The 17480-nt window shown below is 41.3% G+C and overlaps 1 protein-coding gene across 4 annotated transcripts; it reads left to right on the top strand.

Moving 5' to 3' along the window:
- Positions 1–7947: 7947 nt before the first annotated feature.
- On the top strand, positions 7948–15585 carry CCDC28A (coiled-coil domain containing 28A). Of its 4 annotated transcripts, none has more exon segments than NM_001245797.2 (6): positions 8061–8087; positions 8930–9118; positions 11775–11938; positions 12896–13050; positions 13683–13705; positions 14858–15380. In NM_001245797.2, coding segments are annotated over 5 exon segments (555 nt in total). In that variant the 5' UTR covers positions 8061–8087; positions 8930–8960; the 3' UTR covers positions 14913–15380.
- Positions 15586–17480: the final 1895 nt, after the last annotated feature.

The raw sequence follows: 17480 nt of genomic DNA, 5'->3' as shown, positions 1-17480 counted from the left end.
CTTAAACATATTTCTCCAAAGGCCCTCTTTATCCTACATCAATATGGTGCCCACTGTCACAGTTGTTCTGTTTGGAGCTGATATTCCTCTTTAGCATTTCCAATGCAAAGGAAAATACTTCAGATGCTTAATTTTTCCTTTGCTAATTAGAGTTACTGGAGTAAAATCATATTAAAAAGAAACTTTAGAATACGGTTTAGTGACTGCATTGCTTGGAAACAGCTTTCTGTAAAGATACTTCTGTGTACACTTATTCTCTTTAGGGAATGGATTTGTGTTTGTTTTTAGTTCTGCATCTGTATATGTCTAACAAAACAGTCTGAAACTACAAACATGCTTTCCGATGTTTGTTTTCAGAGAACAGACATTTAGTCAGTGGAACTTCTCAGCAACTTATCTTCTAGCCTGGAAAAAAAGTCACTTGAGGCTCTTAAAACATCAAAGCAGTTTTATTTGTCCTAAGCCACCAAGCTATAGGGGGAAGGGAATTCAATTTTCTAAACAACACATAGAAATACTTGAGGCCAACTACAAATCTGACCAGGAAAAATTGCAGACTGCAAATAACTCACAATTCTACTTTGATATTAAGATAATAATCTGAATTATATTTCTAGAATACAAGTTTATTTCTATAACTGTAATTATGAGAGCTGTATTTCATACTCTTAGCACATTCAGTAAAGGAAGGCTAGCTGCTTGCCTTCACAGTTCTTGAAAGCATAATCTTCACAGATCTCACTTGGAAAAATTACTGGATTCTCCTGAGTTGAAGTTTTCAAATGAGGCTTATCATTTTGGATATGGAGTTTACCATTAGGGAAAAAAAAAAAAAAAAAAAAGAGCACATATTTGAGATAGTTTTGTATTGTGTGGCTTAAAAATAAAATTGTACATTTGACCAGTTTTCTTTTAAGCCAAATGATACACCCAAAAAAATCACCTACAAATTCTTTCCTGTAAGCTATGAATTCATCATTGCCCTGATGCCAGCAGAATCTTTGACATAGTGGATCATGTAGATACAGGTTATCTACAGGAATCTACATTTCCTTTTTCCTCTTTTGTGTTGTATCCATCTGGTTTAGGGCTTGTGTGATAGGAATTGTGTTTATTTGCTCCCTGAGTTTGTACAGAGTCTCACACCATTGGGATTCTTGCCCATGACATTCAGAGGTGTGTACAGCTGATTATGTCCTCAAGCCTATGTTTGTACATAGTGGAGGTGAGGCTGAAATTGCTTTGAAAAGTTAAACTTTATTTACTTAAACTTCCTGGGCATGCCTGGGTTACTCTGTACTGGTAATATTGTTCAGTGGCATCTCATGGAGACAATATGAATAGTAGTTTCTTCTTACTGACATGAAGGGTAAACACTGGCAAAGAAAATAAACCCATTTTTGTAGGCACTTAGCCAAACTATTAAAACAACCCAACAAGTATTTTATTTCAATTGTGGCCATAAGACTATTGGGTTTTATTTCCTGCAAGGTCTTACTCCATTATGATCCTCTTGTGATAAATTACTGAACAGCTTAAAAAACAGGCTACAGAAAACAAAGGATGTGCATTGATTGTTTGTGATGTGAGCTGCATGTTCTATCTTGTTGTACTAAATTAATCATAAATATTATTCAATATTTAAAAGTGGAAAAGAGCAGGAGCCTGCCAAGAACAGGTGTTACCAATCTTACCTTAAATAAAATCCAACAATCCTTTCTACATATTACTTCTATAATATACACCAGAAACCATCCTTTGCACTAATACATCTCCAGCTGTAGATAAGAAGAACCTTTTGTCACATGTTTTTTGATCTGGTCTTGTTTCTAGAATTTACTCCCCATTTTGGTTTACAAGGGTTCATTTTAGCTAATTTTCATAGAATTCTGTAAATACCATGATAATAATCTTAGAGTGATTGTAAACAGTGAGTAGCCCAGTGAGTACCTGCAAAAATAATTCAGCAGGCTGCTCAAGGGGGAAGAATTTGCTGAAGATTTATTTTAATGCATTTTAAGAGCTCATATGAAGTTCACTGTTGTTAACTATTGAATATGCATGCAGAAGTGGTGCCATTTTATCCCAGCCTTTTCTCATGTCTTTCAATGGGTTGAGTCCTGTGAGAAAGGGATTTTTATGATAAAATTAGTGAAATGAAATTATTTTATTATAATAGAGATGGAATTATTTGATTATAATGTATTTTAACATGTAAACAAGCATTGTCCAAACAAGACAGTGGTGTGAGATGGAAAGCAGCTATCATCCTTATCCTTCAGAAAACCCTACTCTTTTTACAACAAGCCAGCATCTAAAACCATGGAAACAATTTTGAAATAATTCTAAAGGAGAACACATTAAGCACCAGGGAATCACCATTGCATTTATAGATAATCTTCGTTTTACATCCCTGACAGAGTCTGAAAAATTTTATTAGGTTTGGGACTGTACCTGAAATACTGGTTGTGCTGGCAGAGCCAATGAGAGACTTCTTCCTTTTCCAGTTGAAGTATTGGGATTGCTAAAACAACTATAGTACAGTTTAAAAGCTTTGGGGATCTTAATTCATATTACAAATATTTAAAAATTTAGAAAAAGGTAAATGTAACTGTACAATAGCTTCTATATCTACTGAACACATACAAAATATTAACATGTTTTTAAACAACTAAAAATTGTATAAGGAAAAGCTTCATCACCAGCATAGTAATGCACTACTGGGACAAATTGTCTGCAGGGGTTGTAGAGTCTCCATTCTTGAAGGTTTCAAGGCTTATACAGACAAAGACACATCTGGCCTGATGTAGCAGTAGCTCTGCTCTGAATAGAAGGCTGTGCTAGAGATCATTGATGCAGATTTCATCCTGGAAGTTTTTTGAGAGAGGCTGAATAAAATCTGGGAACCTGGTCTATGCACACAGTTGACCTGCCTTGAACTCGGACCTCATCCTGTCTCTTACAAACTGAGTTAGCTCATGTTGCTATGATCTTCAGAAGTGCTTTCCAAGCACAATTACTTCCATGATACTGTGAATGTGAAATCCAGACTAACTAGTGAATATATTAATAACATTCTTTAAAAATAATTTTCCAGGTGTCCATCCAAGAGCTGAAGAAAGAGTTAGAGATGCTTAGCTTAGGCAGCAATTGAAGTCCCTGGGCTGAGCTGAGGTGGGGCTCCTGGACTTCTGGACAGAGGGGTGGGGGACAGGAGGGGCTGTCCAGGGACATTTGGGCCTTAGAGGCCTAGTTCTTGGTGTGACTGCTGCTTTCCCAGGGATTCAGCAATTCCCTTCTGTTCTCCCTCCTTCCTTCCTTATCACTATGTCCTGACTGCCTGAATTACCACACTGCTGGCCCAAGGAGGTTGTTTATTCTTCATCCACATTCAGGTAAAAGATGTGTTCAGTTCTTAAGCAGGTAATGTATTTAATGTCTTGGTAGCTAATCGAGTGTTGATTTTTTGCAATCAGAACACTTCATAAGCACACAATACTGGTGGAGGTTTTAAACTGCTTGTTCTTGTGTTACAGCACTGATTTCAATGGACTATTCATGCTAGAGATGTGGAAACGGATCAGTAATAATACATAAATCTAAATATTTATATATGATCATATTCCTTCACTTAGCATAAAGATAGTGTGGGGAGAGAGAGATACAAAGTAAATATACATGTTCTTGAGGACATATCCATCACCAATCTGTAAAGAATACAAGTGTCTAACACACACAATTCTACATCCATATTAATCTAGTGGTAATTAGTTATATGTATAATTTAAATTTTGCTCTTGCTGCTTTGTTCTGCCTGTTTATCTGGCTGATAGATACATACACACCTTGTTATGCTGCTCCTCACAAACCAGCAACAAGTACTTTTCTTCCTATGAGCAGATATGTCCCAGACTGTGCTCTTTTCTGGAAGGTGATGCTACAGCAATGTCAGGATTCCATGAGCACAAGGTGCCAACCTGTGAAATGCATCTGAAATTAATTATAGAAGCTAAAGGGCCCAGTGCTTTCATCACTGTCTTGGAAGCCTTTAGAACCAACTTGCCATCTTATGTTAACTGAATAGGGTTTTCAGAAAGAAGAATCTGATTTTATTTGCATGAATATCTCAATACAAAGTACAGACTTAACTTCTTTGAAGTTCTTCTTCAAAGCATCTTCAAAGGTGGGCCTCTAGTTTGTAAGGAGATATACATGTAAATAAAATAATATTCAATTAACTTTTTAACTTGCTGCTTTAACAATAATATTGTTGCTATTAAAACACTGTTACCCTTGGAGCATTTCAGTCAACAAGTATATACAAATGCTACCACTGTAATGCATGGTGGAGTTGTCAGAGAAAAAAGCCTTTTAAAGGTAGAAAAAAGGCTTTTCTGGACCGTGAATCATTATCACAATACAAAATTATGCAAAATCTCAGATAGAGTCCAAAACATGCCTTCTTTCTCCGTCAAACTTTGATTGTAGGAAACAATGTTATCTGCAATAAGATTTCTAGTAACAAACCAAGACCATACTACCGTTAATTCTTTTCTCTAAACTGACTATTATCTTTTAAAAGAAATTAATTATTCACTATAGAATTACTTTATGAAAACATAAAGTCTGATGCTTTCCAATTAGCTGCCCTTGTAGGCTCTATTAAATCAGATATAAAAATAACAGAAGTACCTTAATAATAATTCTAATGTGGTGTAGTATGCAGGGATAAGTAATTCACTTGGAGCAAAACATTTCCTGCATGCTAAAATTTATTGTCTTTTCTATAGTATTTGTTCCCTCCTACTGAGACACTAAACTGAAGAACATTCCATTAACAGTGGAATCCAACTGCTTCCTGAATATGAAAGTAATTTTATTTTAAAAATGCTTCGTGATGGAAACATTTCCCCTTTATTAAAAAACAGACCATCAGTCATTCTGTTTCAACTGCTTCAGTAGAAACAAAGGACACCTAGACACCTTCCACCCAAACTGTCAAACAGAACACCTTTAATCACACGGGGGGAAAACAAACCACACCTCTATATATCAACTGTAAGGCAGGTACATTTACTTGCTCATATAGCATGTGAGACATGAGCTGAATGAAAACAAACATTCCCAACATTTCTCCATTGCCATGGAGAAGCAGTATTTATCTCTACAATTTCCCAAATGGTTGCAGAAATCTGCCTGTAAGTCTCAATTTGTCCATTTTTTGTAGCCCCCTATATATTTATACATACACATATATGTATGTGTGCAAATGAGGATTCTACTTAGGCAGTCCTGTGCCTGAGAATTTGTGTCTGGCTCACAGCCCGTGTGACTTTTGCTAGCTCTTGTTTCGCTGTAACGCATGCCAAACCAGATATCAGAAGCCCTTTGTATTACAGAATCAACTGTTTCAGCTTCTCTACCTGTCCCTTAAGTCTTGTACCACTGCCTTTTTGTGTAATGCATCTGCAGCTCTACAGAGATAAATTCTTTCTTCTCAGTTGCTTACATTCAAACACCCTCAGGTTGTTTATTCCCACAAGTGAGCTCTGTGTATCACAGTGTATCACTAGTCTATCACATACCTCTTTCAACAACACTGGTCATAATGTATCAGAACTGATCCAGCTCCTTAGACTGAAACTGTGTCCTGCTGCAAGGAATTACTTTGACTACAGGCTGACCTTCAGTGCACATTTGGTCCCTGTCATTCACCTGAGAATCGCTTCAAATGCAATCTCCCCTTTTGGGTCTCCAAGCGCCCACTGAGTGTCACAGCTGTAACATCCCATCCAAGTCTTAATGAGACACTGCTATTGAACAGCCTTGCTATTTAATAGACACTGCTATTTAATAGTGGAATTCAAGGTCCATAAAAAGGTTCAGCGTCAGGGTACGACTGGAGAAACATTCTCTTGGTATCATGGGCAGTTTAGACAGAGGTAGGCATGCATTCTAGGTGCTGCATTAAGTTATTGTTAAGTCATGATGTAGCTTCATACTGAGATGCACACTTGCCAACACCAGTAAAGCTTCTGGTCAATGTTTTTTCACTGTGGGTAGTGTGGATTATACCACCCCTCACAGCTGGTGCGGGAATAATGTCTGAGAGTTTTCATCACAAAACACACCATAATGAACAACACGCTTCTCAAGTCAAAATAAGATCTCATTGCAGGTTTAAGAAATTCAAGCTGACAAGTTGTGGAGATAGTTGGTAAGTTAATTTCTCTAGGCCACAAACTACTGTCTTGTGGGGGGTAAAGAGCTCAGGCTACCAGCCATAGGTAGGAAAGGTACGCCAACCATTCAAGTCCACAAAGCCACGACTGGCAGGGAGCACTGAGGTGAGAAGTGATGACCAGAAATGCAATAGCAACAGCACCAGAAAATAGACTTGGTGCGGCTGAACTCATTAATTACTCAGGCTAGATAGGCACACTGCTAATTTTACTGCCTGCCTTGAAAATTAAGCTCCTGCAAGCCAACGACTCAGGACTGAAATCCAGGTCGGAAATGACACTGAGAGCTGCATCCAGCTGAGCGTGGCAGAGGGTTCCTGGTTTCGCTGTGCAGCCGGTCCGGGCATATCTGTCGCGGGGACGAGGACGGGTCCCCCTTGCCCATGACGCCCGTTCCCGACCCGCGGTGCCTGGGCGGGAGAGCCGGGGGGGAGCCGGGCCGGGAGCGGCGGGCGGGAGCGGCGGAGCGCGGGGAGCGCTGTCCCCTGCGGGCGGGGACCGGCACTGCCGGGGCCGTCCCGCCCGTGTCCCTGCGGGGGACAGCGACGCGCCCCGAGTGCCCCGGGCACGGCCCGCGCTGCCGCCGGGAGTGATGGTCCCTCTGCCGACCGCTCCACTCTCCTCCCAGCCTCCGCCCTCCAGGGCTACGGGAGCACGGAAACAATTAGGTTGGAAACACCTCTGAGATAGTCGAGTTCAACCTGTGACCGAGCACCGCCTTGTCAACTACACCATGGCACTCAGTGCCCCGCCCAGTGTCACCTTAACAACCTCCGGGGACGGTGACTCCACCGCCTTCCAGGGCAGCCCATTCCAATGTCTAGTTACCCTTTCTGTGAAGAAATTCCTCCTAATGTCCAACCGAAACTCGCCTTGGCTCAGCTTAATACTGTGTCCTCTTGTCGTCTGAAACTTGCTGTTCCACCGGCAGCATTGCTCCGGTGGAACAGCACATATAGCTCCATGTGAATATACTGAGTTTTCCCAGCATGCGCTCTTGGGGAGAATTCGTCTTGCTGACCGTATCTGGAGAGAGCGGTGCCTTGCAATATCTGAGGGATCATTTCCCGGCGGGCTCAGCTGCCACCTGTAGAAGCACAGTTCAAGTGGCTGTAAACTTTGCTAATAAACACAGGTAACAGAGGCTACAAATGAGTCAGGTCCCTGATGAGGGCTCCACAAAGTCAAGCAAGAAGTTTCACCTGAACACGAGGCAGAGCCTCCTCACCCGATGCCGGCAAAGCCCTGAACAGGCTGCCCGGGGAGGTGGCGGAGTCTCTCTGGAGACACTCAAACCCCACCTGGGCGCATTCCCTGTCACCTGCTCTAGGGGATCCTGCCTCGCACGGGCATGGGACCGGATGATCTCTAGAAGTGCCTTCCATCCCTAATGGCTCTGTGATTTTCCATACCGTGTAAACCTTTAATTTGAGGTGCCCGGTGCTCCGTGAAGCAGTAAGAAGCAAAAGCAGCTGAGGCCTATTCCCTATAGAGCGGGTTGTGGGTGGAGTGTAATTACAGGCAGGAGGAGGAGTGAGCAGGGTGTAAGCCGGGAAAAGAACCAGGGTCGGCAGCGCGGTGGTTTTCCCTGCGTGTTTTAACACGTGCGGACTAGGATCAGCTATTCCGGGAGAAACCACTGGCCCTGACGGCCACCGAACGCCCCGCGAGGGCTTCTGGGAGCTGTAGTCCGCCCGCGGGGGAGGTCGTGCCTTGGGGCGGGTCTCCCACAATGCACCTCGCTGCGCCGCCGGGCCGCCCCGCCGTCACGTGATCCGCGCGCCGGAACGAGCCGGCCGCTGCCGCGGGGGTCCGCGCGCGCCGCGGGGGCGGGGCTTCTCTCAGGTAGGGGGCGGGGCCGGCGGGCGTGGGGCCGGGGCCGGGGCCGGGGCCGGGCGGGGAGGCGACGTGATCCTCCCGGTGCTCCCCCCCCCTGTTCCCGGGCCGCTGCCGCCTCCCGAGCCTCCGCCGTAACGAGGGGCGGTACGCGGCTGCCCGGGCTGCGCGCGGCCGTCTCCTCATCCCGGGAGGTAGCGGCGGGTCCGAGATGGCGCCCGGGGCTGAGGTCGCCGCCCCCGGCGTGTAACGGGTGTCTGTCGGAGGCGTTTCCCCGGCGAAGAGCGCCCGGTGCCGCGCGGCGCGGGCTGCGTGTGCCGAGCCGGGCAGGGCCCGCCGGTGGCGGCAGGAGTAATCGCCACACAACGAGCGCGTCACGGCGGTAACACCAGCGAGCAGCGCCGAGCGCTGTAACAGAGAGACCGAGTGCGGGGCTGCGGAACAGCTGCGGCGCTGCAGCAACCACCCGGCATCGGCCGAGGCTTCCACCGCAGGGACGTTCTGTGCCACGGGTGGGTCGCAGCATCCCCGTGCCGCAGCACTGTGGGTGTTTTGCCTGCCGTGGGCCCAAGCAGTCCTGGTGTTTCCTAGCCGTAATCCACGGGACACGATGCTTGAGATCATTTGGAGGTACCTGTTGGCTGATGGAGGTTTTAACTCGTACTTTTTCCACTCATCAAGCAGGCCAGGGCATCTTCTCTTAAAAACTGGATTCTCTTGTTCTCAGAAATGAGTGCTCATCTCTGAAGGAACTACAAGTGTCATTTCCACGAGCTGTCTTTCTACTTGCTTTTATTGTGAATGCCAGTTTAAATTTATTTTTTTCTCACTTTCTTTTCTTCCCTATGAAGACAGTAGTCTAGATGCAGTAAATTGGAAGACATGGAAGAAAGGAAGATCAAGAGGAGGAGCCCCAAATCATCTTCCAGTCACTCTGCTCAGGTTGCTAACTCCAAGAAAAGCTCAGTGCCAGTCAGTAAAAGTACAGCCTTTTCCAACCCTGCCCCACAGCCTGCCGTACAAAAACCAAAGTTAAAACGGTAAGCTCGGGGCATTTGCAGACTTAAAGGAAGTGAGAGCCAGGAACTTGGCAATGTTAAGACAGTCTAAAGGTTGTTCGGACTATCACAGAAGAATTTCAGACTTGTGAAAAGTTTTGATGATGTATCTTTTTTAGCAACATGATTTGTGTTTAATGCAATATAATGGTTATTTTACAGCAAAGGAAGGTGTTCTACACTCTTCCTGTAAGCTTAATGAAATGTTACACAATGTTGTAGACCCACACCAACAATAATTTAGCTCAATATAGCCTGATGTGGCTGGTTGGGTGATCAGGTTTGGGCATCATAGATAGCAGAGCTCCAGATGCACAGCTGTGAGCAACAAATAAAATATTACATGACTGCAAGGTTGGAACTGACAAGTATGGTAGGAAATGAAGAACACAAACTGAATAGGATGAGCTGGAACTGGAATTTCTAGGTGTTTTGTAATTGGGGACCTCTCAGCTGGGGCAGCATCTTGAGTGAAGAGAGACATTCAGTTCTTCAGAAAGTATCACATCAGACTAGTTTGTGGTTTTTGTTGATGATATGTTGGTTTCAGTTTGAGAACATTAATTTACCTGCATGTTAGAAAATGTGTTTCTTGGCTGTGGCAGACACAGTAGATAAATAAATGAAGAAGAATTTTAAAGTGAAATGTTAGCTGGAGAGAGGCAACGGAATTCACTGACCTCCGACTTTTAGCTGAAGATTAAATCTAGACCTGTGAGCATCAGCATAGAGAGTGTGTTTGAAGGATGCAGTATTGACCTGATAAATAATGAATTTCTGCAGTGTAAAGTCTATACATTATTTTTCAGGAAAACTGTGTTAATACTCAGAAGGAAATATTAGTAAATACTAATGTGCTATAAATTGGTGGCTTCTGCAGTTGACTGAATAGTCTACTCAAGTCTCAGCATTCTCCTGGGATTTACTAGAAATTAATTTCTTGCAGTCCACAAGATTGTCTAGAGAAGAAAATATCATTTTTTTGCTGTAAGTTCTGACCATTCTGGCACTATTGTTAAACTTACCAAGCAGTGCTGATACAGACAATTATTTGAACTTTCCAAGCAGAGGAGGTAATTGACATAGTAATGTGAGGATGAACTGCTGTTGTGATAATGGAGGAAGACTATTTAATTAATTTTCACTTCATCTGCAAGAAACCAATGAAGTAAGTTTTACAAGACCAATAATATATTTTATTAAACATTAGAATGGGGTAGAAAAAATGGATGACCTGTCTGTTGTACAAACCATTAAGTCTGAAGTTGAAACAGAACCTAAATTGAGATGCTCTTGAGTTGAACTGGATATGGTGATTGTTGGACTGCTGGTTGTTTTTATAGCATATAGTCTATATGAAGTTTTATAGACTACAGAAGCTCTTGGGCTGGACAAAAAAATTATTATTTCCCGTAAGAAAGACAGAATTTGCAGAGCATGGGGAGGGCAGGGCTTACTATGCTTTAAACCCCCTTATCTTCACTAATTAAATAAAGTCTCTTTTTTAAATCTGTGGTATTTTTTTAATATCCCATAGTATTCTAAATTAAATTTTTTAGGCTCAGATTTTTTCACTGGATCAGGTTCTGAACAGATTGCTCACAAGGCTGCAGGACAGCTTCCTACCTAAACTGTATTAGGATGCAGCCTGTCTGTCTGTCTCTGGATCAGAGATGGAACATGCTGCTTCTCACTGGTAGCTGTGTTTTTAGTTTCCATATTGATTGTGTGTTCAAGGGGATTTAAAATGGTTATTAATTTTCATTCATGTAGTTTCTGTGGGAACATGGTGCTCTGAATAAATGCTATGTCTAGAGAAAAGTGTATGGGAGATCCAGGAATTTTGATGGTTTTCTTGCAGGAAGGGCTGTAGAGTATTTTTAGCAATTTGATGTTTGGGCATGGACTAGTTTTATTTGGTACATTAGAGTAGTGGGAGAGTGGTTTTGATGGTGAGATTTACAAAATTGGGATGTTGTTTGTGGATTGAAAGAAAGAGCTCTTAGAAAATTTATGTGGAGGCAAGGTCACCTTCCAAAGTTTATCACCAGCTGCTTTCCATATGGGTTGGAGTCTATAGATGTTTGTGACAAGAGGAGAGTATGATTTTTGAAGGGTTTTCTCTCTGGGTTACAGATGCTTTTTGGGTGATTTTATGTAGATAGTGTCTGCCTGGGAAAGTGGTGAAATCACCATCCCTGGAAATGTTAAAAAATCCTGAGTGTGGTGTTTGAGGATGTGGGTTAGTGGTGAACATGGCTGTGCTGGGTTAATGGTTGGATTTGATGATCTTAGAGGTGTTTTGTGTGCTAATGCCCTACGTGTCACTGCCAGGTAATGTTGGCCTACTTTAGATTACTAAAATGACCATCAGAGATGTGTGGTTCCTACTATGAGCAGGAAAGCAGATTGTTGGAACCCTTCATTTTGCAGTATTAAAATGTTAAGATAGTGATGTTCTTTATTTTTAAGACAAGCTGGTGGTCCAGTGTTTATCTTAAAAGCAGTGACTGAAATATACACTATGTATTTCCCATTTAATTTTCAAAGCTCAAATGTACATTTCCTTACATTTCAAATTTACAGTGAAATTGAAAGTAGGAGGTAATATTTGTTTTGTTCAATTTTTTTTTTTTAGCGTAATCAAAGAGAAAGCCAAACCTCCAGGAGGTGAAGCAAAAGGGGCACAGGCAGCACCAATCCAGCATTCTTTTCTCACAGATGTATCAGATGTCCAGGAAATGGAAAGGGGACTTCTGAGTCTCTTGAATGACTTCCACTCTGGCAAACTTCAGGCATTTGGTAAGTGCATGAATTGTGTGTGTACAATAGTTGTTTTTTATAGTACAGTGGTAACATTTGCAAACAAGTGTGCTGCATGGACAGACTACCAGCTCTCAGTTGGATCTGCCACATGAAATCAACATAATTAATACATCTTACTGCATTTTAAAATTAAAGTCCCGTTGTAAGGTTGTCTGTGTTTTAAGATTATTCATATGTCATTTCATTATTCCTTCCAGCAGGGAAGCACCTTTCCTTAATATACCAAGTTTAAAATCACTTACTTACGTAGGAAAAAATAACTGTTATTAGCACCCAGTTTTGTTGCATATGAACACTTAAGACTTTTGGTAACAACTGTTATGAAATTCAGTGCAAGCTGCATTTTACTAGGTTACTCTTCTGTCTGAGCTTCTTAGCATTTTTACAGCCTCAGAGTTGATGGAGGTTTTAGAATAAACATTGCACATTTTTGCTTTCTTTTCTCCCTTGTATAGAAAAATGCATGTGTACTTTTTCAAGTATAGTGTTAGGTCAACGTGTCAATTCCATACTGATTTTACAAAAAAACCTGAGAAGTTTGTATTATATCAGCCATCTGTTCCAAGAAAGCAACCACTAGAGAAATCAGAATTGGAAAGGTGTTCTTGACTGTATTTTAAATCTTAAGTTAAAAAACAGGTCCTTTCTGAATCAGAGAAAAATTCAGGAGTATAGAAAAACCGCATGCATTCTAAAAAACCCTGAGAACATTGGATAGGCACTGTAAATTCAGCACAACACAACAAATGGGATGACAGAAACTTCAATAGTGAAACAGTGAGAAATCATCGAGAAAGCAAATGTACTTGTAAAATTGATGATAAAATTCTCTGATATAAAAAGCTGCATCTCTCTGATGTAAAAAGTTGCATCTTCACACCTTCATTTTCTCTCTTGGGTTTCTTTATATAAAGTTTTTGGTTGTTCTTTTAGGAAATGAATGTTCCATAGAGCAGATGGAGCATGTGCGGAGCATGCAGGAGAAACTTGCTCGCCTCAATCTGGAACTCTATGGGGAGATGGAAGAACTCCCTGAAGATAAAAGAAAACTAGCCAGTGATTCCAACCTGGATAGACTGCTGTCAGATGTAAGTACTGGGAAGGCAGAAATCGTAGAATTTAGCCCACAGCAAAGCTCAGTTCAGGAAAATGCCGCTCCTGTGTGCAGAGTTCTCTCTCTTGAGGAGAATGTATCTCTTCAGTGAACCAAGATGTGCCCTGCCCACCTCTTGGTTTTGAGAAAACACAGGAGTTGTTCTCCTTTGTAACAGCTGCTGGTTGCTTTGGGGCAGGGAGCAGGCTGGCTGCAAGCTGCCTAAGCACATCAGCCTGCTTAGGGACAGCCCATGGACAGCTTAGAGAACTACAGCCATTTTCCCTTCAGTCCATCCTCCTACATCTGGGGGAGGTGACACATAACAAGGATAGATCTGTATATTCTACACTTTGTCTAGTGTATTTCCATAAAAACCATAACTATTAAAATTTCTTTAAATTTCTTGAGATCAGCAAATTTAAACTTAATTTGGAACCTAGCTCATTATGTAGAATTCAATGTAGGTTTGATTGGATTTTTGTAATAAATCATACATTTCAGCCCAAACGATTAGTTATTTCCTTCATTATTTTAATGTATTTATTTCAGCATACCAGCATAATTGTTGCATTTCTTTGACTAACAGAAGTGCCATTTCTCATAATTTCTACATTTATATTGCAGCTAGAAGAACTAAATTCATCTATGTATCCTTTTCCTAAAATGTTTATTTTGCATCATAATTACTAACTGTAGTCAAATTTCAGTGTGTTTCCCAAGTAACTGATGTCTTTACAAGAGTCAAATTGCCTTTGTGTTGTTTTTTAGTTTTACGCAACAAAGGATCAAAGTGCAAATCCACGTGTTTCTTTTGCACATTCCACTGACCACTGCATTATGTCAGGGCTCAGTACCTAGAGTTGTAGTTAATTGTGATGCTGCGCTTTTAAATTAATACTGTAATACAGCATTGATGTTTAGGTTCTTCCAGTACATAAGAGAATATATCTTAACACATCTAGTTACAGGTTGTTTTTTTCATCTGGTGATCCATTTAGCTACCATGTACCATTTGTGTACCACAATGCGTTGTCAGTGGCAAAGCCCATCAGCATCAGGGTCTTTCTGCATGCATGAGACATTCTGGAACAAACATCCATAGAAATATTCCTACAACAATATTCAGAGGCATGTGTCCCTCTGATAAGTGAAAAATTTTGGGTTTTTTTTCTACAAATATGTGTGATCATTTATCCCCGCATGACTGTGGAGAGTAAACTGACCTGATTTTTTTATTTCTAGGATCAGATACTTCATCCAGAGCTTAGGTAACTGAACAAATGTGTGCTCTGAGCCCACAGAGAAGAAAGAGCTGAATGTCTCAGCTTGTCTTTCACACTGTGCTTTTGATAAGCCAGGATGACAGTGGAGGAGTGCAGCACTCAGTTTGCTCTGCAATCTGGTTATTTCTGTTGTTAAACACTTGGCATGCATTGAGGAAGTGAGGCTCTAGTTTTTGGGGCTTAAGATCCTGCACTGGTATCTACATTCCCTGCATATCCATGGAAAGCTGTTTAAGGCAGACTTCATAAAGAGGGTAAGTGGAATGTGATGATAATATGTAATAGAGATAAAAATCTGCCATTGCCCTTGATCCCCAGGCTAGTACTGCAGGTATCTGATGCTGAAGTCTCATTGAGAAATATTAATCTACTGGTGGGGAACTAGCGTAGGACTCATCAGAACAGAGTTTGTCTGGACTGGTGCATACCCCAGAGTAAGCAGAGTTTCATAATAGTGCTGTCTTGTTTATGCCTTATCTGTATGTGAAAGTGTTATTCCTTAATGATTTGCTTCAGCCAAAAACTACATTTAGCTGATGCTCAAGATATTCCAAATGGTACCACAGGTTGAGAGAGAACATCTTTGTCAATCTGGATTCCCCAGCTTGGCTTTTGTTTTTCTGGACAATGGAATCAAGAAGAGTTGTGACTTTGTGTTGGTTTTAATTTTACACAACAAAATCACAGTGCAAATCCAGGTGTTTATTTTGCACATTCCTCTGCACTGCATTATGTCAGGGCTCAGTACCTAGAGTTGTAGTTAATTGTGATTTTATTATTGCCTTACTTAACAGAAAAATTGGAGAAACCTGGAAATATATTTCTTCTGCTGAGTGCCCATGTGGCTGCAAGTGGTACATGTATTTAAGTTCATGGGCGTTTCTTCAGTTTTTATGAAGGTAGTGATAATACTGCCTTTCTGATCATTACACAGACAATCTGCTCACTGTCTCTTTAGTGTTTTGATGATGAGTGATGCCACAGATTAATTTATTGTTATTAAAGTGAAAAGTTTTAAATATATGATGTTTCATTTGCAGAAGCTGCTATTGGTTTGGCTGTGTTAGGAAGATGAGCTTTAGCATTGTGCAAGTCTTTGCAGAGTTTACATTTTTCCATTACTATGAATAATTATAACATCTCACCAAATTAAAATTAGCATGCATGCTAGTAGTCTACATAAATTAAGTATTGTGAAACTACAAAATTGGGTAGTTACTGTTCAATAAATCCAGGATAATCAATTTTGTAGTTACTCTGATGTTGTAAATAGGCTACTATTAATTGGTATGATCCCACAGCCAGAGGAAAAAAAAAATCTGTATTAGTGTAAAGTTAGGCTGGTTTTAGATCCAAAATTTCTAAGTCCATCAAACCATGTCTTTGGTTCTAGATTCATTTTATATTCAATTTTTAGGTAATTCATTCAGATTCCACACTGATTTTACACTTATTGAACAAGGAATGGAATCTATCCTTCTGCCTGAGCAGAAAGCTTTCATCAGCCCAGGTTGGGCCTGTGGCCAAGGAATAGATTTTGTTCGGTATCTTTGGAGAAGAGGCTCCTTCAGCCGCAACATGTAGTTTTGGACTGTGCAGCACCAAGCCTGCAGCACACTGGGAACAGAAGGATCCTTTAACCACCACAGATTCAGCCTCAAATTCCCTGCCTCACCTATCACGCAAATCTCCATGATTTACAAACCAGTAGGGAGCCCAGTGGTTGTCCCCTCAGGTTGTTCTTGTTCTTTAAGCAATTTATCTCCTTTGTTGCCAAGATTCTCCAGGAGTTTGTGTGCTGGTAAGTGTACCTGGGAGTCCCTGCCTGCAGCTGGGCACGTACCTGTGATATTGTGAAATCCAAAGTAAGCTTAAGAGAACTAGAATACAAAAGGCTTCTCACAGAGTGAAGCCAAGGTTGATGTTTGCTCTCCACACACACACCTCTGACCAATAATTGGGTAATTATCATTTCTGCACAGCACCTTACATCAGCACTAAGCCCTTGTTTCTGGGTAGACTTCTGAACAACAAGCAAAAAAGTAGCATCTTTTAGCCTCATGCCTCATACCAGGTGTGGCAAAAGTCACTAATAGAGCTGCAGTTATACAAAAAAAATTGTATTCTTGCAGCTCATTTGGACGCAGGAGCAGAGCTCTGTGCTCACTAGCAGCCTCTTGCCAGCAAGTGCAGTGTATTGCAGCATTGTAATGCACACTCGTCCCTAACCACACTTTTAATTTCAGAGTTTAGATATTCTCTATTAGAGGCAGCTCTTTCCCATTTTTGGGCTCTGACATCAAACTGCTTAGGCTTACTATTTCAAGCACATTTTAAATCACTTACAAACACGTTGGATGTCTTGATCTTGTTTCTGTAGCAATTTATGCAAGGACAGAGGGTATAATTTGAGATTCAGACACAAACTAATACCTTTCTCAAACAGCTGTTTAGAATGATACAAGAATTAGCCCCTTTTTCTTCTATCACTTGAAGCCCACGGGCAATTACAAGCCACAAAGAATGCATTAATTGCGAATAATTGAGAAATTCTTTTCCCCTTACCTCCTCCTGGATACAACTTTGTGTCTTTGACACAGTCCATTAATAATTAACTTCTGGATTCATACAAGAAAACTTTGTAGCAAGACTTTTGAGATACTGAACTCTTTCATGTGGTAATGAGCTAATCACATTTCTGTGCTCCTGCAGGAAAAGAAAAAAAATCTACTGTAATATATTTGTGGAAAGTCTTTTGTAATTAGAAAAGTATGTATGCGGCTGCAGAAAATGAGCTCACTTTCTATTATGTGGTTTCCTGAAGAGTTGTTTATGGAGATTAAAGTGTATTAAGTGTTAAATATATTTATCAGTGTGAGTTTAGGCCAGTGCTGTGGTTTAAAAACTCACACTGATAAATGGGCTTGGTGTTTGGAAGAAGGTGCTCTTGGCTGCATCACTGTGGGGCATCTGGGGCACAAGTTACATTCTCCTCTGTACTTCCAGTTGAAGGCAACAACACTGGAAGAAACAGATGGGCTGAGTCTATTAGTGCACAGCTTCTGGCTGGTGTCATTGCCAAAATTTTGGGGTTTTTGACAATGCAATTAGCTATGCAGCACCAGGGCTGCTGCATCCC

Source organism: Taeniopygia guttata, chromosome 3, assembly GCF_048771995.1.
Source record: "Taeniopygia guttata chromosome 3, bTaeGut7.mat, whole genome shotgun sequence".
Classification (NCBI taxonomy): domain Eukaryota; kingdom Metazoa; phylum Chordata; class Aves; order Passeriformes; family Estrildidae; genus Taeniopygia; species Taeniopygia guttata.
This window is presented reverse-complemented; position numbering and strand designations above follow the sequence as displayed.